Below are 25,925 nucleotides of genomic sequence, written 5' to 3'. Positions count from 1 at the left end.
CGCACACATGCTCACATGCGTACAGACGCACACTCATACACACACACACACACTCACACACACACACATATGCATGCGTACACGCATGCACACACACACACACTGTCATGCACGCTCTCTCATACACACACACACACACGTAAGCAAATAGATGTATATATACATATATGTGCACACGTTGATACGTGCATGCATACAGCATACACTACGCTGTGATCTGTCTGTAGCTATAGAGCGAGAGCATGTCTATGGCTATCAGTCTGCTTTTGAATGGTATGTGGTGACCATGGACTCCCCGGGTTTGCAATCACTCTAACCCACCCCCCCCACCCCCCATGACTGCTGGAGATTACACCCATTACCTCCCGTCCTCTTGTAATGGTAATTGCTCATATACATATGCGCTCCAGTGCTCCTTAATGCAGGTAATGCCACTGCGGACGTGCGCCGAGCGCAGATCACACACACAGAGAGCACTTCAGAGGCGGCATTAATTCGGGAACCTCTCCCCCGGGGAAAGGGCTGGTAATAGAGGCCGCATGCTTAGCAGCTCTCCCCGTAAGACGCGGTCGTCCCCTTTTCTGTCGGCTGAGTGTGAGCTGACCCCCGGGTTCAGAACCGCTTTTCATCACTGATGATCGCGGCAGCTTTGCTGATTTGTGCTGATTAGGTGAGGGTGTTGAGTATATCACCTGCGCCATCGTGTATTTCCTTACCCATCACATATGACGTGCTGTACTCTGTATGTATGCCAGCAATATATAGACCAGTAAGAGCAAGCGGTAACAATATATAGACCGGTAAGACCTAGCGGTCTTATATAAAGCCAGTTTAGAAAGACTGACAAACCTCGCTCTGTGTATGTATGTATGTATGTATTCATGCATGTGTTCCTACATGTCACATGCCTGTGTGCATTTATAAATGTTTATATGTACAATTTTGCACACATGCACACGTGTGTATCGGCATGTAGATGTGTGGGTGTGTGTGCGTATGCGCGTCCATGGTAACGCGTTTGCCTGCAGGCCATGTGTCAGAAGGAGGACATGGAGGAGCGCATCGTCACCCTGGAGAAGCGCTACCTGAGCGCTCAGCGGGAGTCCACCTCCCTGCACGACATCAGCGACAAGCTGGAGACCGAGCTGGTCAACAAGGAGGCCTTCCTCAGACAGGTCAGTCCTGAGGGCCAGAGGCACGGTCCTGAGGGCCAAAGTTGCGGTCCTCAGGACCCCCACTGTTCAGTTAGCAATGGCACGTCCCTAACCGAGCCATACCGAAACACCAAATACACAATATACCGTTATGTTTATTTATTTATTTATTTATTATTTTTTTTAAATAAAAAAGGACTTTCTTTGTATTCTCTAATTTCAATCTTCATCCCGATCCTGAAACGTCTGGTCGTGTTGCTTGTCAGCCCGTCCGATTGCTTCAGCGCGCTCCCTGCCCCCGCCCCCCCCCCCCCCCCCCGTCGCCGTCAATTTGAGTGAGCACGGACTGGCGAGGGACAGCCGTCGTTTCCTGTCAGCGTGCGGTCATGCGCTAATGCTCACTGACTCCCGCTAAGTCGGACATGTCGCTCAGGAGGGGCTTATATATTTATTTATTTCTTCTCTCTTTGAATTTCATTTTCTGTATTCTCATTTATTTATATTTCTCTTGCCCTTCAAGTGGCTCCTGCAATCAGGCATTCGTTTTGCTGAGATTGTGCGCATTTTTTTTAAAGAGCTTATAGCTACTTGATAAACCAGTTGCAAAAGCACCTTCAAGAACACATCACTGAAACTCATCTCTACTCTTAATAAATGTGCTGAACATATTGCCCTGACATTTGCAAAGTCATCTTGACATCTGCTGTTGTACCCGTTTTTTTTTTTTTGCTGCCTGGTAATTATTTAATGTTATTCTGAGGTACCTGTGTGGGTGGATAGTTGATCTCCTGAATGTCTAATTGAGAACTTTTGTGCTGGAGAGCATTTACAAGCAGTTGAATAAGCTCACGGTGTCATGGAGTTTCCTGAACCAGATGGGCATGGTGGGTTTCGCTGTACTGCAGATTTGGGCCGTTCTGCAGGAAACATGAAGCCGCATTGCAGGTCTCGTATGTCTGTGAACGTGACGTCCGTAACCTGCACTCTAATCCCGTCTCTAGTCTGAACCCTGTCTCTGCACGCAGCCGTGTCTGAGGCAGAAGGAAGGACAAGGACAGGCCCTCACGAATAGTTTTTATACGACGAAAATGAATTTATCTGGCCGTGACCTGATCCAGACCCTACGCCTATCTGTATTCAAAGAGCTACACTTGGTCTACAGGTGGAAAGCTCTTAAAACTGAGCAATCCACATCAATTAGATATATTATTAAATACATTTGTGTAGTTAGTATTTTTAAATATATTTTAATATTTGAATATATAAATGTGATTTAAATGTGAAATGTATGTATGTCCATGCTTTTTTTAAGTGTTAATGAGTGCACTTAACCTATGAAAAAAAAGTAAAAAATTAAATACATTGTTTTTGGGAATTAAAAATGTCAGAAAAATTAGTTGACCTTCCAGCCGAAAGATTTCATCAATAACACTGAGCGTTCTTCACAGGCCGGTCTCTCAGGAGAACGTTTTAACTGCGAAGAGAAAGAAAGCGTCGCTCGGCGAATGAACGTGATCCTGGCGACAGCCGAATATTTGTTTTTCTTTTTCGTAATTAATCTGCCTCAGCCTGCCCCGGAACGCGAAGCCCAGTCAGTTTATGTGCGCCATCATTTTTAATGGGGAGAAGTTCACCCAACAGGAGCGATAAAATGAAAGTTTTGACTGAACGCTTTTTTGCCTCTGATGACAAGCTGGCAGCAGTTCCCCCCTGTTCTTTACGACCCCGTCCTTCGCCAGACGAGCACTCTGGGACAAGACTGCATCCTGGGCTGACACTGAGAGAAAAAAAAAAAAAAGTTAAAAAAATATTCAGACGCGAATAAATTACACACTACAGCTCATAAATGCCTGCGCTCTGATTGGCCCGTCCGTCTGATCCCAGAGACGCTGTTGATCTTTCTGTTCAGTGCCCCGTTTGCAAAGCCACTTTTCTCCAAATTCACTAATGGGCCAAAAGTAAGGTACCGTGTTGAATTTACTGCTGCAGCAGGAGCTTACCGTTGTGCCAGACCCGAGCTTCTGTTGCTGATTAGTTAGATTGCCAGGCAATTATTTAAAACGAAATGGCGCAAAATTAGGGAGGCACCTAGCTCACAGTTCCCAATAGTCGATAAATGTGATGAAAATTACTGTTTTGAAAAAACTGTTTTGTGGTAGCGCGAATAAGTGGCATTAGATAAATTATATTCCAGAAAATTGGAAGGGCAAATTGTAGTGAGTCTGTGATTTTGGATAAGAAGGCATTTCCATCAAGGAGCTTGATAAGGAGCCGGACGGGCCTGTGGGCTGTTGTGTTTATCTCCTGACACAGCCACCCTCAAAAAAAAAAAAAAAAATCTGCAAAGGACAGAAAAAGCAAAGCAGTTCAGCAGGAAAGTGACTTTGAATCTACTTCAGGTGGCACAGATTATTGAAAGCTTGCAGTTCCCCTGTTCTGCCAGCAGTGTCACTGTTGAGCACGTGAATTTTGTACCAGTCCGGGCCTGAATTTGCGGCAGTCTGCGCTCCTGAATTACCCTTCCTGGCTAATTGTGGCACATTTAATGTGTTATTAATGTTTTTGTCCCTGTCTATTAAAGTGATAATAAATAACCCGCGAGCGCTCTGTGGTTTGGGGCTGAGCGGTTTCGCGTCCGCTGTCTGTCGGCAGATGGAGGAGAAGAACAGGCAGCTGCAGGAGAGGCTGGAGCTGGCTGAGCAGAAGCTGCAGCAGACCATGAGGAAGGCGGAGACGCTGCCGGAGGTGGAGGCCGAGCTGGCCCAGCGGATCGCGGCTCTCACCAAGGTAAAGGCCTCCGGGGAGACACGCGACCCACAATGCCGTGCGCTCACACGGGACACGCAGACGTGCAGGTGTGTGTGTGTCCACTGACGCCACTCGACCCGGGGCTCACCAAGGTAAAGGCCTCCGGGGAGACACACCTCCCAGAATGCCGTGCGTGCTACACGGGACGCATGGACACGCCGGTGAGGGTACGCAGGTGTGTGTGTATGTGTGTGTGTGTGTTGACTGACGTCGCTTGGCCCCGGACTTCCAAAGAGTCTGTGAGATTCAAAACCCTGTCACTAGAGGGCGTCTGTGCTTTAGGGGGTTACTCACCTCAGGTACTGGAGGACCACCGCTCCTGCAGACATCCTGAGTTCGTACCACACTTCCCGATCGACACCATACTCACGCAGCATCGAGGACCAGAGCTGAGAATCCCTTACGTAATCCACTGATAATGATTCAGGGGCATGGCTGAATACACAATGCTAATAGGGTAAATTAGCGAAACAGTCTTTATACAGCATTATCCCATTAGTGGGCCTTTGTATCTGGTTGGTTAAGTGATCTGTAGATGTAACAACGTCTAAGTGTGCGTAGTGAACTCGAGTTGTTGCAGTTTGCGGGGCCAGTATTTCTGGGCAGTGGTAGAAATCGGCCAGCCAACACATGGCGGAGACTTGAAGCCATGATTAAGTGGCCATGGCTCACTGTGGTTTGCGGTATAGTCAGGTTTTCCTTCGGTATGGTCATTTGAAATTGAAATCCTCCTCACACTGAGAGCCTGCCCGGCACCGTCCACCTTCGCCATTTATCAGGTATAGAATTATACAGAGTGACGGGATAATTTAGTGGCCACTGCTAACCGAGCATTTATCAGCAGAATACAGTTACAGCACAGCCACACTAATCACAAGGAACAGATGCTAATCTTTCCTTCCTGATAACACCCCCCCCCGGCACTCATCTCACATCCCTGCTAAACAGGCTGCATGGTGTCACACGTGACATCACAGAACTGATCAGAGATCGGTGTTCTAAAGAGAAGAAGGGAGGGGTAAGGGAGTGCTTCGAAATGGAAACCGTGTTCCTTCCTGTGTATCTGAAATTTTGTTTTAGATCCCTTCCTGTTTTTTGTTTATTATTTTGTTATACTATTACAATTGCTTGAAGGCTTGTGAATTTTTAATTTCAACGTGCTAATATTGATAAATATCTTTATTGCGTATAAGGGTAATTCTTACTGGGCTGCACGAAGTGTCTTGCTAAGTGGTTTGATTACAAGTCTTATATCACCCACTCTTAATTTATCTCTGCAGGCCAAAAATAAATGAGGCGAGCTGTCTTTATAATAACGATTATATTAATCTGAGAGGTAATGAGGAACAGCATGAGAAAGGAGTGCTTTAGAAATTCCATGTCTTCTGGTGACAAAATGTTTGTGTTATATTTTGTATAAATGTCTATGTATGACTAATAGTTCCATAAATATGACTAGAAAACATTGTTGCAAATGTCAAAATGCTAAACTGCTAGCGCCCATGGATATACACTCCTACACATTTTCACATAATATTTGTTCGTCCAAACTAGTGTTCATAACGATTTGAACTGAGGATAGAACTATCCAGATATTCACACACTTTTGCCAACATGTCCTTTTGAAAGGCACCAAGTTTGAAGTTAAACAAACAATCCATACAAATATATGGGCATCTAATTAACATAAAAACTTACTGAAATATATTATGGTAATTTAATTTAAACACACAGAAAGTGTTTGGTGGGATGTGCCATGCACATACCAAGTAGATGGCCCTTACATGGGTGTTTGCTAAGTTCTCAGTGAATCTTTCCTAGTGTTAAGGACCACTCAAGGTGCCCTTTAATAAAAGATGAGCATAATGCCAGTTCAGTGCCTGTTATCTGAAAGCGGATTTAGTGTGTATGTGTGTCTGTGTGTGTTTTTGTTTTTTTTTACCCAGTGTTCTTACACATGATTTGTCCCTCTCCTCTCCCCCTTCATCCCGTTAGTCTGACCCAAGCTCCTCTTCCTCACCTGGTGATTATCAGTATGTTACGGAAGCAAAACCCCAGGACACGAGCGTCATACGTAGGAAGGTAGTCCCACAGGACGTCACTTTCTGTCACTGATTACAATCCATCTGACTTCCTCCTTGATTTATTCCTTTTTATTTGATTTGTTTTTGAGTTTTATTTTGTCGTGTTTCTGTCTGTCGTAGCGAGCCATCGTTGGGTTTCCGCTTCTGGGCTTTGGTTTTCTGTCCTGTGTGTGTGTGTGTGTGTGTGTGTGTGTGTGTGTGTGTGTGTGTGAGAGAGAGGCAGGGTTCTGCTGGAGCTGTGGGGAAAACTGCATGACACATCTGGCTGGTATCTCGCGCGCTCTTTGACTAAACCTCCACGGCAACCTCTCCTCTGTTTCTTTATATCTGCCTGTCAGTCTCTCTCTCCCTCGCTGTCTCTCTCTGCCCATCACTTTCTGTCTCACCCATTCTGTGTCTCTCACTCTTTTTGTGTCTCTCACTCTCTCTGTCTCTCTCTCTCATTCCCTCTTTCTCATCTCTATCTCCCTCACTCCAAGTTTCTCTTTCCCTCTCTCCCTCTCTCTCTCTCTCTCTCCCTGTCTTTCTCACTCTCTCTCTCCCTCTCTCCAGCGGTCTCTCCCTCTCTCTGTCTCTCTCTCTCTCTCCCTCTTTCACCTGACGCGTAGTGAGCAGTCCTCTACAGCTGCTTCCCTGAATGACGTCCCCCTCCTCGCGCTTCAGTGTCTCCTAGGCCTGAATGAACGTTCGAGGCTGGTAGTCTGCTGAAGATGTAGAAGCTTTGGCTTGTCTGTCTTGCCTTCCTGCCTGCGCACACGTGTCACATCCATGGCTGCTAAAATGGCGGGACCCCTTTCTCCCCCCCTCCCCACCCCCTCCTTCTCCCCCTCTCAGGCCGAGGAGCGCCATGGGAGCATCGAGGAGCGCATGCGTCACCTGGAGGGCCAGCTTGAGGAGAAGAACCAGGAGCTCCACAGAGTGAGTACTAGCCTAGCGCCACTGCACGCCGCTTTGCCAATCAGATAATGGCCCCAGATGCCACCATCATCAAGCAAACAGCAAGCGAAGCTGCTGGCTGCATGTTTCTCCATGTTTAGAGTTTACTGCTTATTCTCCAGTGGGTCCAGGGTATGGCTTAATTCATGTTTACTGCAGTAGGGATCCTGGAATTGTTCTGCCTCTACAGCTAGTCCAGCAGTCCAATTTTTTTGTGTAATATATATATATGTGTATACAGTATATCTATATTGGAACAAAAACGTGTTCAATATAAAAAAAACAGTTATATACTCAACATCTCAAAGCCATATTTAAAAGCAGTGGATTTTGTGTTTTTCAGTGTTCGTTCAAGTAACCATGGCCCTGCATTTCTTTTCAAGACGTCACACATAGCATTCAGTAACTGAATACAACAAATGCGGAGTATATTCCAGAGATTGGCAGTAGAGCTTGGTAAAGATACAAGAGGTGATTTCATAACGTTACTTTAAAAGCAGCGTTTGTAACACCATGATTGTCAGCTGCTTTTTTTTCTTCCAAGTGGTTATTTAAAAAGTGCCTCTCAGAAACAGTTCAGTTTTAAGTGTTTTGATGTCATTTTTGTAAATTATCACATATAACTGAGTCAGCAGGAGTGGCTGCAGTTTCAACAAGATACAGCGATTTGCGCATGAAAATCCTTGCAGATGGCTGTTGTGAAATGAGGCCCTGATCCTGATTTGACATGTTGTAATTTTTAATTTCTTTTTTTTCCGTTTGAATCTTCAGGCCAGGCAGAGAGAGAAAATGAACGAGGAGCACAACAAGCGCCTGTCGGACACCGTCGACCGGCTTCTGACCGAGTCCAACGAGCGACTGCAGCTGCACCTGAAGGAGAGAATGGCGGCGTTAGAAGAGAAGGTTAGCATAGGGAAAATAGCTAGAGGTTGGCAAGTGATGTCATGGTAATTTGCATATTTGTGATGTCACCGCACACTCATTTGCATATGAAAGTCACGCATTACATGAAGGCAGGGGAATTTCTGGAATAGAGCGCCAGGACTAGAGTAGAATATTTTATATCTTACAGGTGTATTATTTTGATTTATATACGTTGCTGGATTTGTTGCTAGGCTCTTATTTTGAAATGTAGTCATTAAAGCAACCTGAAAAGTTGCCAAGTTGGTTAACAGTAAAGGTAAGATGTGTAATGGCGCAGAAAATTCAGTCAATTACTGTGGAGCCACACAGGAAGCTATGCGCTTACCATTACCATAAATTAACGTGGAAAGCCTGAGTCTGTTTCGGTGATATACTGTACCATTGATTTCTCTTGGAAGACAGTTCCCTTTCCTGACGCATTCAATTGTTGTCTCTGTTTCAGAATGTGTTGATTCAGGACTCTGAAAACTTACGAAAACAGTTGGAAGATTCAATCCATGACAAAGTAGGTGTCCAAGGTTCAATAATTAAGTACATTTTCATCAGCCAGTTTTGTGTAGCGCTTTCTGGCATGAGCCAAGCTGAATGTGCCTTTGGCTACGCTGGAGCATATTTTTTTATGAAGTGAAATATTTTAATGAATTAAAATAATTTCCATTTCGTTGTTTTAATGCGAAGTGTTCCCGCCTGTGCCCTGTCTTTCCACTCAGACCCATCTTGTTGACGACATGGACAAGATGAGATCAGAACTGGACCAGCTCAGAATCAGGACCGGGTCCCTGACAGAACCGACCTTATCACGGTGAGTGAGCGTTTCGCTGGATTCACACACACACACACAGTATTCACAGGAAGACCTAAAAATGATCAGTTCCTGTTCCTGTCTGTCTGAGAAAAACAAGCAGAATTCAATTAAACTGCGTTGAACCCAATCAGCAGCTCCGGCCAAAAAAGCAGGAGGAATGTGGTACATTTCAAACGTTTCACTATTGACAGCACTGTTAACTTTTGATGCAGAAAATATATGCATTTCTAAACCCTCAGTCAAAATGATGAAAAAAGCATTTTGGTGAGATAGAGTGAACTGGCCTTTAAACCTTGGTTTTGAAAGGTGCTATATAAATAAAGAATTGTTTACTTTTGTGTGCATGCTCAAAGCACTTGCAGTGGGTGAGGAGTTCAGTTAAACAAGTGGGATTATAACTGCGTATAAATATAAGTTTTTCTGGTTTAATTATGCATTTATCGAATGTCAAGAAATAAAATGAGATGGTTATTGTTATAGTTTTCTTAAGGTTTATTCAGGCTTCATTGGCTGTTATGAATTAATTTAACATCCTCTACTTGATTATGTGCAGAATTTGTATTTTTCCATAGGTTTTTAGCGTGGATTTCATATTCATAACTGTACTTAATTGATTTGGACATATTCCAAAACTGCAATTTACTTCTCTGATCCCAGGATTTAAAAAATCCCCATAGTAACTAAAAAAAGATAATGAATAATTTAGAGCAATTTTTATCCACTTAGTGGCATGGGTTTCACACAACCGTTGACAGCGCTATTATGTTTAAGTAACATCATGAGTTTATTTCATTATTAAATGATCTATTTATACATATAGACTCCCCTTGGTTTTAACAGTTTTTGACTTGAATGTATTAACATATTCAGAAATATAGTGTTAAATTTAAATACCTGCATCATGTGAGATGTTGCTCTGGATCTCATGTTAGCTCATTAAGATATGAATTTTAAACGAGTTGAGCCTGCTTTGGTTTCCGAAGCTAAATGAAAGTACAGCAACTGTGTACATGCAACTTACAGGCAACATAAGGGATATATTTCTAGAATGTTCTGAAAAAGGTTTTTTATTTTTGTGTTAAATGTTCCTGTCTCTCTCTCTCTCTCCCTCTTCCTCTCACTCTCTCTCCTCCTCTCCCTCTCTCTCTCTCCTCCTTTCCCTCTTTCTCTCTCCCTCTCCCTCCTCCTCTCCCTCTCTCTCCCTCTCTCTCTCCTCCTTTCCCTCTTTCTCTCTTTCTCTCTCTCTCTCTCTCTCTCTCTCTCAGGTCTCACCTGGACACGTCCGCGGAGCTCCGCTTCTCCCTGGGCTCCCTGGCGGAGACCCAGTCGGAGCATTACAGGTCAGCCAGGGTCGTCCGGAGGCCCCGCAGGGGCCGGACCGGCATCCTCAGGGAAGAGCAGAAGGTGAGCTGAACCCCCCTCGAACCCCAGCGGGGTGAGCACAGGGGGACACAAAACCCAGCAGAGCAAGCAGAGGGGGCCACAAAACCCAGAAGAGCAAGCACAGGGGCCCACAAACCCCATCAGAGCAAGCACAGGGGACACAAAACCCAACAGAGTAAGCAGAGGGGGCCACAAAACCCAGCAGAGCAAGTACAGGGGCCCACAAACCCCATCAGAGCAAGCACAGGGGACACAAAACCCAGGAGAGCAAGCACAGGGGACACAAACCCCAACAGAGTAAGCAGAGGGGGCCACAAAACCCAGCAGAGCAAGTACAGGGGCCCACAAACCTCATCAGAGCAAGCACAGGGGACACAAAACCCAGGAGAGCAAGCACAGGGGCCACAAACCACAGCACAGGGGACCCAAATCCTAGCAGGACAATCACAGGGGGCCACAAAACCCAGCAGAGCAAGCAGAGGGGGACACAAAACCCAGGAGAGCAAGCACAGGGGCCACAAAACCCAACAGAGCAAGCGGAGGGGGCCACAAAACCCAGAAGAGCAAGCACAGGGGGCCACAAACCCCATCAGAGCAAGCACAGGGGGCACAAAACCCAGGAGAGCAAGCACAGGGGCCACAAAACCCAACAGAGCAAGCAGAGGGGGCCAAGAAAACCAGCAGAGCAAGCACAGGGGCCCACAAACCCCATCAGAGCAAGCACAGGCGACACAAAACCCAGGAGAGCAAACACAGGGGCCACAAACCACAGCACAGGGGACCCAAATCCTAGCAGGACAATAACAGGGGCCTGCAAACCCCAGCAGGACAAACAGAGGGGGTTCAGTCTGTTCAGTTCACACCTGAGCAGTCTGTCTTGTGCAATGGTGAGAAATTCAGAGCAGAGCAAATCCCTGTAAGAAGTAGATGAACTGGGTCTTATCAAAGCATGTGTTTTAAAAGCCCCTGGGTTTATATCTGTGAGAGAGGATCAGACGAATGCTTTAATGACTTACTTACACAAGGTCCCTGTCTTGCTTTTTAACCTTGGAAGCTTTATGAGGTTTGATAAAGCCATTTTGGGCTACGCAGTGCTGTGTATTTTGAAATTCGCCTGGGTGGCGTTTCAAACGAGGGACAAAAAGATTAGTTTGCTTTTAGATAGAAGTCGTAAGATAAGTCATAAGATTAGCCTTTACATCTTCGGTACGGGTGCCAAGCAGTTGTTAGAAATCTTCAGCTTTTTTTTTTTTTGCACACAAGAGCGATTCAGGCTTCAGCCGATGTGTAAGAAACTGCGAATGATAGCGGAGAGCCACGGGAAAGGCTAATCCGCTCGGCGGCCGTACCCCGTCCCTCGGGGTGAGACACAGACAGGAGGCAGGCGCTGGGCTAGCTTGTCTGATTTCAGCATTAATTAGCATTGCTTTGCAGTGTCCCAGGGTGCACCAGGGGCCAGTGGATGGCTTATGAAGCAGTAAGCTCTCTGAGAATGTGGGGACGGTCATTAAGCAACAAACAGCGGTCCCCGATGCACGATTTTGCATCTGCCGACAGCAAAATTGATTTTTCAGAGTAGCCCAGAAAACTAAAGTGAAGCTGGAAAGGACTGTGCAGACAGAGAACAGACACAAAATGCTTGACCTGCAGTCATGGAAACATTTTAGACAGGAAATATTTTTCGGCATTTTTCCCAGTCTGCCTCTTGTCTACCTTTATAGAAAACAGGACACTATCTCTTGTTCATTCCCCATTCTTGTGTAAGGTAGGAACCAATATGGCAATATGACCACTGGATATGCATGACACAAAGAAGATCCCCTTCCTCTAGTGCAAGGTTGACTAAGATCTCTTTTAGGACAGAGGAGAACATGGGTGCTCTTGACCCGTGCAGTGTCTGTGTTATGAGTATGTGTATGTGTATGACCCTGTGATCAACCCTGGGTCCTAATCACCCCTGGGTCCCGTGTCCAGGCCAAGTCGCTGGGGGAGCAGGAGTGGCGGTCCCAGCAGCTGGGGGTTCTGGGTAGCCACCACTTCGAGAGCGACACGGAGATGTCGGACATCGACGACGACGACCGCGAGACGCTCTTCGGCTCCATGGACCTGCTCTCCCCCGGCGGGCACTCGGACGCCCAGACCCTGGCCATGATGCTCCAGGAGCAGCTGGACGCCATCAACAGGGAGATCCGGTCAGCAGCCCCGCCGCCCTTCCCACAATACCCTGCATGGTGGACGCAGTTGGGCGTTCGTCCCGCCGCTCTCTGCAGCGCTCGTCCCGCGGTCCGGGGTAGCCGAAGTGCTAGCGGCGCGCGCAAACGGCCAAGGCAGCCGCTCAGTGTGATTGGACCCAGCGAAGGGCCAGAGAGATTTGCGGAGTTTCGCCCCCTTAGATCCGAACAACGTGATTTTGCGCAGACGGGCGGGCAGACGGACAAACGTAACGGGCCGACCGCGGTACCCCCGGGGCGAGGGTAATCGTGCGCCCGTTAGCGCTGCAGAAGCTGCCCCCGTGGCGTTAGCCTTGTCCGGCGGCAGACGATGTTTTTTAAAACCTTTCGCTGCTGCATTTGGCAGTGCGCTGAGACTCAAGCACAATTGATGAGTCTGTTGATAACTCTGTTGAGTTGGTTCGGTCCCGCCACCGACAGGCTTCTGAAGAGAGCCAGGCCAAGCCCTTTCATTCGCCGAGTTGCGGGATCCCAGTTTGACTGTTATTTGAGGCCATTTTGCATATTTGCCTCGATTCCATTGGCTGCCTGGATGCATTTTGATGTCATTCTGAGGGCGGAGCTACAAGGGCAGTGAAGGTTTTGAGCACACGCTCCCTCCCCCTCATCACCGGAATCTGACGAGACCGCCCTGCCCCCCACCCCCCGCTGTGCGGGTTTCCGTGGTGATGTAACCGAGTTTATGAGCGACACTAATTGATCTGCCGCTGACTGCATCACGCTCGCTGCCAAGAGGGCTGCCATAGAGTGCGCGCGGGGGGGTGGGGGGGGTCTGTCCGGCGGAACGAACGCCATTAAACTAGCCCGCGGCCCGAATCGCATCACATTACCTCTCTGCTGTCTTTCAACGGCGTGTGCGTTGGCTTGCAGCGCGTGCAGCGATGCAGCGTTCTGACGGACGGGAGGAAATTGAATCAGCGGTGCTTTATTTCATACCCGCGACAGTTTACAAGGCTTACAGTGATATTACTGCTCCCAAACTACTGCAGCTGCCATGTCTGAGTTACGCAAACGGCAGCATACTGTACGTCCAGTGGACACATCGTTTACAGCTGCATACTGTAAGTCCAGTGGACACATCGTTTACAGCAGCATACTGTAAGTCCAGTGGACACATCGTTTACAGCAGCATACTGTACGTCCAGTGGACACATCGTTTACAGCAGCATACTGTAAGTCCAGTGGACACATCGTTTACAGCAGCATACTGTACGTCCAGTGGACACATCGTTTACAGCAGCATACTGTAAGTCCAGTGGACACATCGTTTACAGCAGCATACTGTAAGTCCAGTGGACACATCGTTTACAGCAGCATATTGTAAGTCCAGTGGACACATCGTTTACAGCAGCATATTGTACGTCTAGTGGACACATCGTTTACAGCAGCATACTGTAAGTCCAGTGGACACATCGTTTACAGCAGCATACTGTAAGTCCAGTGGACACATCATTTACAGCAGCATACTGTACGTCCAGTGGACACATAGTTTACAGCAGCATACTGTATGTCCAGTGGACACATCGTTTACAGCAGCACAACACAGCACTGTAGTGTCTGATCACAGTGCACGTATGTGACACGAGGGTTCTGTGATGCAACCGGCTCGTAAGCTCGTGAAGCTTGCAAAGCCAGGCCAGGCTTGTAAACTTCACTGTGGATTGCAGTGGCTCATTTCTATTCAAACCCCCCGTCTGCATTAACGGGCGAATTTGGCAGGTAAGTGGCAGTTTTATAATTCTTATTGAAAATAGGACTTGCTTGACAGCGCTGACCCAGATATCGGATATCAACGTTTGAATCAAGGGACTTTAGCTCTCGGCTGATTTGCAAGTGAAGTACTCTGCGTGGTTATGAGTAACGAACTGGCTTTTTTACCCCGTTAATCTGTACACTTTACTTTTAATTTGCGCACCCCTTGGGTCTCTCAGATAGTTTGAAGTGCGGATCTTGATGGAGATCCTTAAAACCCTGAGAGGTGAAAACTGTGCCAGTCCTCGCGTGTCTGAGTGGTGCTCATCTCAACTGTCATATTTTGTCAGTGTGACTGGGGCAGAGGGAATAATGTAATGAAAGGACTTTAGCATTTAATTCGATGGTAATCTCTTATCTGCATTGGTGATCACATCTCTTAGTGCAGAGCTCCGTTGCATTCATGATCCAGCAAGGACGGCATTATGATGATAATAAACAGAGGGCACACTGCCTCTCATTCTACAGGGAGACTACAAGAGCTGTTTTGCTGGAAAGCTGAGGCATTTCCTCTCTCTCTCTCTCTCTCTCTCTCCCCCTCTCCCCTCGTCTCTTCCCCCCCCCCTCTCCCTCCCACAGGCTAATCCAGGAGGAGAAGGAGTCGACGGAGCTGAGGGCGGAGGAGATCGAGAACCGCGTGGCCAGCGTCAGCCTGGAGGGGCTCAACCTGGCCCGCGCCCACCACCCAGGGACGTCCATCACTGCCTCGGCCACCGCCTCCTCCCTGGCCAGCTCCTCCCCTCCCAGCGGGCACTCCACCCCGAAGCTCACGCCCCGCAGCCCCGCCCGGGACATGGAGCGCATGGGCGTCATGACGCTGGTACCGTGCGCCCGTTCACTCACGTTTATTAACCCTTTAAGGCGTGAGATCGCGAATACTGTATGTGATCGGAATGTTCCTAGCTGAACATTCTACTCTAATGCTGATGTCACAGTCACTACTGGTGACTGAAAGCAACGGAGTTCTAGAACACTGACTCAGAATTTTGAACAAAAATTATTCCAGAAAGCCTACTCTTCGAAGGGTTAAATACATGTACGGACAAGTTCTTCAGATTCAGTCCTCTAGATACTACTGCCAGTGAGGTGCTTGATTGGATAAGATCAGCCATAAAAAACAAAAAAAAACAAACAGGATAAAAATACATTTGTTCCAACTAAAAGAATGGCATCCTGGCATTAGCAAAGACCACGTAATGTGGAAAACCATTTGTAATAATATTAAATATATGACATGCAATAAAAAAGGAGAATTAGTGCAATTTCTAGGGTTTTACTCACAAAGTGGACATTTTTGCTTACGGGCTGTAAAACTGTGGAATGGATTGGGAGTTGAGCACAGGCCGATGGGTTTGGGGGAGATTTGTGGCTTTGGGTCGTTGTACGAAGCTTTGTCTACGGGTGGGTTTTGTTTCCATCGGGGAGAGACTGAGGGAGATCAAGGAGGAACGTTAAGAATGACCTTAATATGGCAGTGCTAAATACTTTCTACCCTTTTATTTTATTTTTTTGCTGGTCCTCTAGCATTGTAATAAAGAAATAAATCGGTCCCCTGAAGTGGGGGTGTTGGTGGTGTACAACTTAAGAAAAGGTCAGCTATTTTTTTCTTTCGGGTTGGCAATCTAGGTTGTCAAAGCACATGATGGGGAGTGGACAGGAGCTCTGAAATACGTCATGACCTTTCTGTCGAAGTGCGGTGAAATAAACCGGGCCGCATTCATTTTGAGCAGTGCACATTATTGCTGGAAGAATTTATTGGTTTTCCTTCGACGAGTTTAAGGCCCAGTTATTAGTTCTTTGATGAATGGACATTGCTTATTTTTCCCTTTCCTCTGTAGGGTTTTTTTTTTTTTAAAAGCTCTTGCGCTGCAGCCATTGGTCTGTCTGAATGTAGTCGACGTGGGGACCGTGAACCATTTTGTGGAAGGGTTTTAGGATATCTGAACATTTGTGAAATGCGAGGAATATATTTAACATTTTTCCCTTGATCGCATTAGAGTTGAGTATTACGGAAGCCTGTAAAATTTGGCGTTGCCCATCCAGATTGCTTCTTGTGGTTCAGTCGGTTGCACTGAACTTGGAAAACTTTTGTTTATCTGTCATCTAGTGAACGACAGATTTCTTCACTGAATGATGAATTATGGTGAAGGAATGAATAGAAAGCACAACAATGCGGAAATGTTTGTTTTATGAGATAATTTTATGTCACGCAACGCAGAGGCCGTTATTTAAAGGGAGCTGAAACAATGGGCGTGCTCAGTACTCAGGATGAACCGATAGATAATCCTTTTGTGGCAAATACTGTACCTCCGGGTGACAAAAGCTAGTCTGTCAAAGGATCTCGTCTGGGCGTACAAAGGCTCTCAGCTTGAAAGGAGAAGCGTGTTTTCCGAGAGCGCGCGCTACAGTAATTCTGAAAAAAACCTGAAAAGTCTGAAATATAAAAAGGAAGGCGTCCGATGCTTTGCGGTCACTAACATTGTTCGAGGGGAAGCGCAGATTTAGAACAGTTTCCTAAAAAAAACCGAGAATCCAGAAACTTCAAATCCATCCATCGACCGCTACAACGAGCAAACCTGCTGTCGGGCTTTTTTGCGTGTTATTTTATTTTATTTTTTTCTCACGGGTTTAAACTTGAACTTGCCATGGGCTAACGCTTGAAGCAGCCCCCTCGGGTGTGTAACCAGGCGCAGTTGTGTTTGTCACTTCACCCCCCCCCCCCAACCCTGCCGCAGCTTTAACACCCCCAGTGTCTCCTCCATCTCTGTGTTTGGTATACAAGATGCCTTTGAACTAAAAATACTGAAATCCCTGTAGAGCCCCGCTCGAGAGGGTCGTGATATGTTAATGTCCACACAGCTCCCAGGGGCATTTTAAGGAATGAGCCTTTGATTTTATTGATCCTGCTAATTAATCTTAGCACACAGGGGCAGCCTGTTTTTTTTCTTCTGTTTTTTAAATACCCTTTTCAGAATAGCCTCTTAGACTTGCGTTTTAGCAACGATGACTCATTTGTCATTGAGTGCGTACGCGACAATAAAAAGGGGTCAGATATGTAAATGCTGTATAATTATGTATCTATGGCAACCTAATCGCAATGTGTTCAAGGTTGTGGGGTTTTTTTCCCCCCCCCCCTCACTGATACTGACTGCTGTGTTTTTCTTTTCTCCAATCCCCTGTGACTGCCTGTAGCCCAGCGATTTGAGGAAACACAGGAGAAAGGTACGGCAATATCGAGTGATCATCATCATTATGAGCATTTTCAGGATTATGAAGTATGGTTTTGCCATAATGCCTGAAGTCGCTTGGCATGCTTTGCACAAATGTAGCTTATGTAAGGAAGTTTCATTTTCAACCAGAAAATATCACCATTTAAGTAGCTGCCTTTTAGTTAAAGCTTGAAGTTTTATCCAAAAGTTCTTGCTTTACGTATTTTGTCAGATGGTGCTGGTGGAACTGTCACACTCAGCGCAAAGTGTTGAAACTGAAAGATGGTCCCGCTGTGGACGGGACCGATGACGTTTTTGCGCCCCCCCCCCACCCCTCCCCCCCCCCCCAGATCGCGGCTGTGGACGAGGACGGCCGAGAGGACAAGGCCACCATCAAGTGCGAGACGTCCCCGCCCCCCACGCCCCGACAAGTGCGCATGACCCAGACGCTGCCGGCCTCCGCCCACAACGACGCCCGGTACGCCCCTCACGCCCCGCATGCCCCTCCCACCCCGCACGCTACGTACACCCTTCCCACCCGGCACGCCCCTCCCGCCCCGCATGCCCCTCCCACCTCGCACGCCCCCGTGCTCAAGTTTAAGTCACGTTCGGGTCGCACGCGCATTCTAAACAAAGCCCACACGCTAAACTTCTTAACTCCTTGCGGATTTTCGGTGAATGGTCACGTGGTCTGTTGGCAGCCATATTTATCACGTAAACAGGATGTGGAAAAGCCCGTCGCTCAGAAAGTGCTCGCGGTTCTCATTTCTCATTGGTCAGAGCCGTGAGTGATGCTGCGGGGTCATGTGATCTCTTCGCAGTTTGGCGGCGACCCTGGAGGCGGAGGCCAGCGCCCTGAGCAGCGTGACCAGCAGCCAGGACTCCCTGCACAAGCAGCCCAAAAAAAAGGGCATCAAGTCTTCCATCGGGCGGCTCTTCGGCAAGAAGGAGAAGGCTCGGCTGGGTCAGCTGGCCAAGGAAATGGGGGTGCCTGGGCAAGGTGACGTTCTCCTCCCCCCCGAATCTGCTCAGAAACATGGCCGAACGGCCTTCGTCAGATGTGGGACGTTTCAAACAACACTGGTTCGAACGGCAGGCGCTGGGCCCGTGGTCCTGGTGGGCTAACAGTCCAGTCCAGGTCCTTCAGCTCTTATGCCGGAAGGTTGAGGTGTTAATTAGTCAGCCGTTAACGTGTCACCGCGCTCTCGAAGCGCCCGTGAGGACAGCGAACCCGCTGGACTGCGGACGGACCGGACGTGCCGAGCTCAGCATTCGCGGTCTGAAGCAGCGGCCCGCGCTTTGCCGAGTCTGCAGTTTTTTATTGTTTTTTTTTTCTCCCCCCTCCTGTTCGCCTCCGTGAGCTATGCTCTGCTAAACCGGCTATAACCTGGGGGCCAGCCCCCCCCCCCCCGAATCGGCCGAAGGGCGTATCGCCGTGGTTATAGGCGTGGGGGAGACTTACATTGAATCTGACAGGTAACCTTGATCCGCAGGCCCCCCCTCTGTGGAGTTGGGCCTCGTTAGCGCCCTGCTATTGAATTCCCAGGGCGTGTTTTTGGGGTTTGACTGAGGGCCGCTCCCGTGGAATGCTAATGCCCTACCGCTGGGGCGGGAGCACGCGCGCCCCCGGGCGTTATCGAAATCAAAACGCAGGGAAGTCAAAGTAACTCGAGAGGAAGGATGACATGCAGCAGTTTAGCTACAGGTGTCATATCGGTTATCATTTCAGCCTAATATCATGGCGCGCTTTATGGCGGCAGTCGTAAACGTTCTGCCCGTTAGGAGAAGCTTGTCTTGCAGACCTTCTCATAACCTAATTTCATTTTACAAGCTTATTTTATAGGAGGGTAGAGTATTATACAATTGCCAGGCTGCCATCATAAATAAGTCTTTCAGCAATGATATGCAAATACCCTGAAACAATGCCTTAAGGATCTATAGTAATTAGTCTGTTAAAGATGTGCCATTCTGACTTATTTTTTACTTTACTGAAAACAGTTGTGGGGACATTGATATGCCGTAAGCCATGCACTGAATATATCTTACACGTGGTTGTGTCATGTGTCATGTTGTGTCACGTGATGTAACAGGAGGGGCTGACCCCTCCCCCTCTCCCTGATAGTTATGTCTGATCCGGAGCTGATTGGTCAGGAGATGGCGATGGGGAAGCTTGGAACCCAGGCAGAGAAGGACAGGAGACTGAAGAAGAAGTAAGCATATCTGTTCCTCAACCAATCAGAGCATCGTTTGCCCGCACAACCAATGAAAACTCAGTCGGCTCTCCTCTGTAAAGTCGGTTGAGTGCACTGGAACACTAATCATGTTGTCTGCCTCTTTATTCGTGATATTATATTATAATATTATATTGCATTGTGTACTGTAAAGTGAAGCCATAGAACAATATAAGCTGCGTATTTCAGTGCTGTTGAGAAATGGCTGAGTATTGCTCTGGGAAATATTTGATAAATTCCTCATGCCCCTGTGCTTGTCTGAGCTCCCACTCTTCAGTCATCAGTCTCTTTGTGTGGCAGCCCAGAGACAAACCCGCGTGCATTCTGAATGGCCTAGTGTACCAGCCTCCCCCCAGTACTTTGATTTCAGCTGATTCACTTCAAGCTCAGGTGCAAGACACAAGATCCCAATGCTGACACCAAAGCGTTTGGTAGTGGAATAAAAATGCCTTCTTTCCACAGGCTTCCCATCAAACTTTTATATCAGGGGTGTCCAATCTTATTTGAAAAGTTTGCGTGCATGTTTTTGTTTTAAACTAGCACCTGATTCTACTTATCAAGATTTTGACTGAAGACCATGATTAGTTAAATAGTTAAATTGGGTGTTTCAGTGCTCGGCTAAAACACAAAACCTGCACCCACACTGGCCATTTTGTGGATGAGATTGGATTCCCCTTTTTTATACATTTGCGATGGTAATTTTGTGTTAGTGATGCTTCCTTTTGGTCTCTGTGAGGACCCACACTTTGAAAGCCTTTAGGAGGACCTGGATGTCCTGGGACTCATGCTGGTCTCCGGTTATTTCCCTGTGTCTCGGTCGATAAAGGGAATGAATAAACACAACTGTGGAAGCAGAAGCAGAGTGCATGAAAGTACAGTAAATACAGAGAGGCAACTGAACTGAACTATTGACTTCATTAATCTCCCGCGCTGGTACTGTCTCAGTTCATGTGCCTTTTATTTTAGGCTCTCTCTCTTCTTAAACCGTCGCAGAATTTTAACAAACGCCACAAAGCCTGTTTCAATGCATTTGAGACCCTGCAAATGTTTTCCTTTGCGTTCCGCATTCTGCGTACAATAGCATTCCTGTTTGTTTCCCCCGAAAGAACCGACGTCTCAGATGGATGTACACATTCAGGGCACATTTGTTTGTGTCTCAGTTTTTTGTTTCCCATCAAAACCTGGAATCCGTTACCTTCATTAGCAGTGTTTTGTTCAACAGGTGATAAGCAGGAGGTGTGGTGTGTGCCGGTGGCTGTGTTAGTGTTCTGTATTCTCCAGAGATGTCTCCCGGATCAGACGCCTTGCATCTTGCAGTGTTGATGCCTCCGGTGCATGCCGTTGACATGCTTGCAAATCTACACGCTTTGCTTCATTTCCTTTAGCCACAGCCACTTTCAAATGTGTTTGTATGCCTTTTGGGATGACCGATCAGCACTATACTGCTGTACATCTCAATATGATTTTTTTTCCCCCCTTTTTTTTTCCAAATTCTCCTGCACGGTGTATTTTTGGGTCACCAAATTGGAAAGTATTTTCTTTTTTTGTCCAGAATGACTGAAATGTGCGTCTCTTCAGGAAGTGGAATTAAGATGTCGTTGAACTCCCGAGGGGAAGTGCCTGTGCTCTGTTTGTGCTCGTGCAAACTTCTCTCTGCTCTCTGATAGGCCGCCGCAGGATGCCGCGCCCCCCCCCCCCCCCCCCGAGTGTCCTTGCTTCTTGACTTCTTGAAATTTCTTACTGTGTTGCGTGCAGGCGTGTGTGTGTGCGTGCGTGCGTGTGCGTTTGTGCGTGTGCGTCCATGGAGACAGGGTTACATGCTCATTAATATTTATGTTCTTTTTGTTTCTCCATCATCCTCTCTCTCTCTCTCTCTCTCTCCTCTCATCACATGACACACTAACAAAGTGGGTAAGTTGGTGGCGGTGAGGATGCTGGGTATGCCGTTGTCAGCGCTGTGTCCCGTGTCCGTCCGCTGTCCGTCGTCGCTTCCCTTCCTTCGCGTGCGTCTGTGTCCTCGTGTCCGTCCCTCACTAACGAAATGGCACTGGAGCGGACGTCTCTTCCTCTTTTTATTTTGTTTTTTTGTTGTGCATCGGCGTCGCATTTCTTTCTTCCCAGAGCTCCAAAGAGGACACGTTCGTACTGTGAGCTGAGAGTGTGTGTGTGTGTGTGTGTGTGTGTGTGAGAATAATGAGCCTATATTTATCTCAGAATGCTGGAGCTCTCCCTCCCCGCTCGATGACCTCTGTCGTGTGATTGAGAGCGTGTGAGAAATACCCGGACATGCATTCCTGGTTATAGGTTCTTAAATCCTGTTCATTTATTTTTTCTGTTTTCGTTTGTTTGTTTTTTTTAGTCCTAACTATTTTGTTCCCTTCCCAGCTGTGTTCAGTGGACGTACACTGCTGTGTGTTCACTCAGAACTGAAAATCAGTCACTAGTTAAGGTAGCGCTATGCTACATTGTACTGCAGTGTGCTGCTGTAGCAATGTTATCGAGGGGAAAAGATAGTATTGCAGGAGCGTGCCAAAATAGGATGCTCAAGTCTAAACCCCAATAAAACAACTATACAGCATGATAAGCTTTGCTTAAAATGGATGGATTTCATGAGAGAAAATAACATGACATTGATCTAGGGTGGAGTTGCTGTTTCCACCAGTGGAAGCTGGGAACACATTGGGAGGATTTAAAACTGGCCGTCGACGTCTGTGGGAACGTCGCTGAAAAATATATGGGTTCAAGGCAGTAACAAAACGATGAAATAAAAACAGTTTCTCGGGAAGAATAAGATTCAGCCATCACACAAAGTCGTTCGGCCAAAAAAAAGCCCCTTTTTTGATGCACCACATTAAAAAAAAAAAATCCCGAACAACTTGCCTGACCGCTCATAATGTGTCCCAACCGAGGTCTTATTTCGCTACTTGGATGCTCGTTCGGCTCAGTGCAGTAAAGTTTCTGTTCAGTTTATCTAAGGTGACCACACATTGGATTTCAAGAACATAAGAGGACGGGGGCGGGGCGGGAGTCATGAGCATAATTCCAGGCCGTTTGTTTATATACGGTCAGTGGAGTGAGCAACGCCCAATCGCGCATTTCTCAGGAACTTAGAAATCCCGCCTGGGCGGATATTTTCGGGCCCAAAAAGAAGAAAAGTCTGGGAAGAAAAAGAGGACGTCTGGTCGGCCTGAGTTTGTCCACGGCGAGTTTTTCGGCTGTAACGTTCCCCCGCAGCCCTGAGGGGGCGTCAGAACCCGGGTTTCGCTCAGTCCTCTTTCCGCACGTGACCCTCCGGCACGGTTCTGCCTAACGTCCTCCGAGGAACCGCCACATTATTAGCCGCCTCTCCCAAAATAAGGGTTGAGGCAAAGGCGTCTGTCTGTTCTCCCTTGATAAGGTGCTGTTTGTCCCCCCGTTTGAGGACGACAGCGCCAGCGCCTCGCCACACTGCTCTCACTGGCGAAGCAGGGGCCAAAATCATTTTTATTCCATTTTAGACGGGTCGCCTCCGGTCCCCATTCCCAAAATAGTTTAGTTGCAGTCCAAAAAAAAAAAAAACTAAATTGGAGTGATTCATTTCAGAAAAAAAAAATCGATTTAAAAAAAAGTGGTTTATTGTGGATGGAAAAATATAGAATAGAAACGGATTTATCTGGAAAGTGCGTGCGTTTGTAAGCAAACATAACAACCTCCATTCTCAAAAGAGACTGAATCCTCTTAAAAACTGAACATCTCTCACAGGGTTGATAAATTTGTAGTCGCAGTGTTTTTGCAGCGTGGCTAGAATTGCCACCGTAGTGCGTCAGAAGTGAAATGACGGGGTGTAGCTGCCAAGGAACTGGGCTTCTGACCAGAAAATTGTAGGTTCAACTGCTATTTTCATTGTAGCCTCGGTCAAACCACGCCATCCGAATGTCTTCATTAGGTAGTTAGCTTTTTAAAATGTTATCATTGTACCGTGTCCCACACTCAGGTCTGCCAAGCAGAAAGTTACTGTAAAGGAAATGAATCTGCCTGTTATATTTATATGGAGATGCCTGGCAGTGTGTTCCTCCTGTTTGTAGGAGTGCCTTAGAGACAGCTCCACTCTAAGAGAGAGAGAGGGTGCTGTGTGTGCTGTGATGTGTGTGTGTTTCTGTGTGTGTGTGTGTGTGTGTGTGTTCGCCTGGACGTTTTTATGAACGCACTGTGTCTCTTCCCCCGCACACAGGCACGAGCTATTGGAGGAAGCCCGGAGGAAAGGCCTGCCCTTTGCCCAATGGGACGGCCCCACCGTGGTGGCCTGGCTGGAGGTAGGTTCTTGGCTCCTCCCCCCGTGTCCTTGGAGGTATCCCCAATCGCCCAACGTAATATTTTTGTCTTGTGTTCAAATTTTTGTGATCTGACCTTCTCCCCGTTGTCCCCACAAGTGTTTTTATTTTTTAACCTCACACGCTTGCTATTTCAAGAGGGTTCAGGCCTTTGCTGTTTTTCTGCTACTCTGGAAAGTGTCTTTTTGCGACAGTTTTCAGTAAAAAGTGCTACACGAATCTAATTGATTCGATTTGATGATTTGCCTAATCCTGATAAGGCCAATATGTGTAGCAAGCGCTGTGGGCACAGCTGAACATTCTGAAGAGTGGAATAGAAATTTAAATGCGCCACTTTAAACCTGACCCCTTAACACCACTTGCTGTTTAATCCAGCGTAAACAGGACCCAAGATATGTTTACAAAGTGCTTTTTTTCTTCCGGTTTAACATGCGAAACAGACTGTTTCACTCAGTAAAATGGCTCGACTGCTAATAGATGTCAAACTGCACTACGCACCTTCATTACCGGCTTCCCTCCGTGGCCTGGCTTTATCGCCACAGATTAAAATCTTCAAGGGCACATTATTATTAATTGCGATCAAATGAGGATTTTTATGCCTCGTAGTGCGTTTTACTGCTTTCCCCCTCATCAGTTTCGCGTTAGTACGCACATGGGAGTGCGCTCTGTGCGTGTGCGTGTGTGTGTTTGTGTGTGTGTGTGTGTGTGTGTGTGTGTGTGTGCTTGGCATGCCAGAGGTGAAGAGTGGCTGTGTGTGTTTAGTGTTATCTACATTAAGGCTTTATTGTGAATGAAATGCATATGTTATGGACCTCTCAGTCCACTGTACACACACACACACACACATGCACACACACACACACATACACACACACACACACACACACACACACACATGCACACACACACACGCACATGCTCACATATATATGGTGAGCATGGGCTGAATGGCCTGTTCTCACCATTGTTATATTATGTTATGTTATGTCAGAGCCTATATGTCAGACCCTGACGATGGGTATTACAATAAATTGTCTTTTGCTTTCAAGCAGTTCCCTGTTGAAGTACATATCGCCACCTGCTGGTAAAAAAAATAAAATGTGGCTGGGAATTGCCATTAGTGATGTGCATTACACCACTAAACATTAAAACTAAACAGCTTATTGACTAAGCAGCCACAAAGTCACTGTTTTAAAGACATAATTACCGCCTGTTCCTTCCCTCGATGATGTAACCGTTTGGCGTGTGGAATGAACATGCGTAATTTTTGCTTGTGGAGCATTATATTCCATTACAGGCATTTAGCAGACGACTTACACGACTTTTACACAGCATTTTACATTGTATCCATTTATACAGCTGGATGTACAGCTGAAGCAATGCAGGTTAAGCACCTTGCTCAACGGCAGTGTCCTACCCAGGAATCGAACCTGCGACCTTTCGGTTACAAGCCCAGTTCCTTACCCACTGTGCTACACTGCCGCCCCGGGGGGTCGCGTGACGGTGACTCTGACCTGTGACCTCTGACCTCTGACCTCTGCCCTCTGTCCCCAGCTGTGGCTGGGCATGCCCGCCTGGTACGCCCCGGGGGTCGTGTGACAGTGACTCTGACCTCTGACCTCTGACCTGTGACCTCTGCCCTCTGCCCTCTGCCCCCAGCTGTGGCTGGGCATGCCCGCCTGGTACGTGGCGGCGTGCCGGGCCAACGTGAAGAGCGGCGCCATCATGTCGGCGCTGTCGGACACGGAGATCCAGCGGGAGATCGGCATCAGCAACCCGCTGCACCGGCTCAAGCTGCGGCTCGCCATCCAGGAGATGGTGTCCCTGACCAGCCCCTCGGCCCCGCCCACCTCCAGAACTGTGAGTCGCCGCTGCGCGTGAACACGCACGGTCATACACACACACGCGCGTGTGCACACGGTCACATACGTACACACTGGTGTGCACACGGTCATACACACACACGCACGTGTGCACACGGTCATACACACACACGCGCGTGTGCACACGGTTGCATACGTACACACACGCGAGTGTGCACAGGGTCATACACACACATGCGTGTGCACACGGTCATACACACACACACATGCGTGTG

The 25,925-nt window shown here is 47.4% G+C and overlaps 1 protein-coding gene across 3 annotated transcripts in view; it reads left to right on the top strand.

Annotated features, from left to right (window-relative positions):
- The window catches only part of ppfia2 (PTPRF interacting protein alpha 2), a 156,383-nt gene that overhangs the window by 117,710 nt on the left and 12,748 nt on the right, over positions 1–25,925 (top strand). For 2 of the 3 annotated variants that reach the window (XM_035426739.1, XM_035426740.1), the window contains 15 exons: positions 1,029–1,175; positions 3,807–3,941; positions 6,881–6,964; positions 7,754–7,885; positions 8,349–8,411; positions 8,617–8,708; positions 9,977–10,115; positions 12,069–12,286; positions 14,657–14,897; positions 17,270–17,299; positions 17,637–17,764; positions 18,108–18,286; positions 19,409–19,496; positions 23,728–23,809; positions 25,487–25,687. In XM_035426739.1, the coding sequence (XP_035282630.1) occupies positions 1,029–1,175; positions 3,807–3,941; positions 6,881–6,964; positions 7,754–7,885; positions 8,349–8,411; positions 8,617–8,708; positions 9,977–10,115; positions 12,069–12,286; positions 14,657–14,897; positions 17,270–17,299; positions 17,637–17,764; positions 18,108–18,286; positions 19,409–19,496; positions 23,728–23,809; positions 25,487–25,687 (1,959 nt within the window). Of the gene's footprint in view, positions 1–1,028; positions 1,176–3,806; positions 3,942–5,957; positions 6,045–6,880; positions 6,965–7,753; positions 7,886–8,348; positions 8,412–8,616; positions 8,709–9,976; positions 10,116–12,068; positions 12,287–14,656; positions 14,898–17,269; positions 17,300–17,636; positions 17,765–18,107; positions 18,287–19,408; positions 19,497–23,727; positions 23,810–25,486; positions 25,688–25,925 lie in introns of all 3 variants that reach the window. The other variant, XM_035426738.1, reaches the window with a different exon arrangement.

Source organism: Anguilla anguilla, chromosome 7 (assembly GCF_013347855.1).
Source record: "Anguilla anguilla isolate fAngAng1 chromosome 7, fAngAng1.pri, whole genome shotgun sequence".
NCBI lineage: Eukaryota > Metazoa > Chordata > Actinopteri > Anguilliformes > Anguillidae > Anguilla > Anguilla anguilla.
This window is presented reverse-complemented; position numbering and strand designations above follow the sequence as displayed.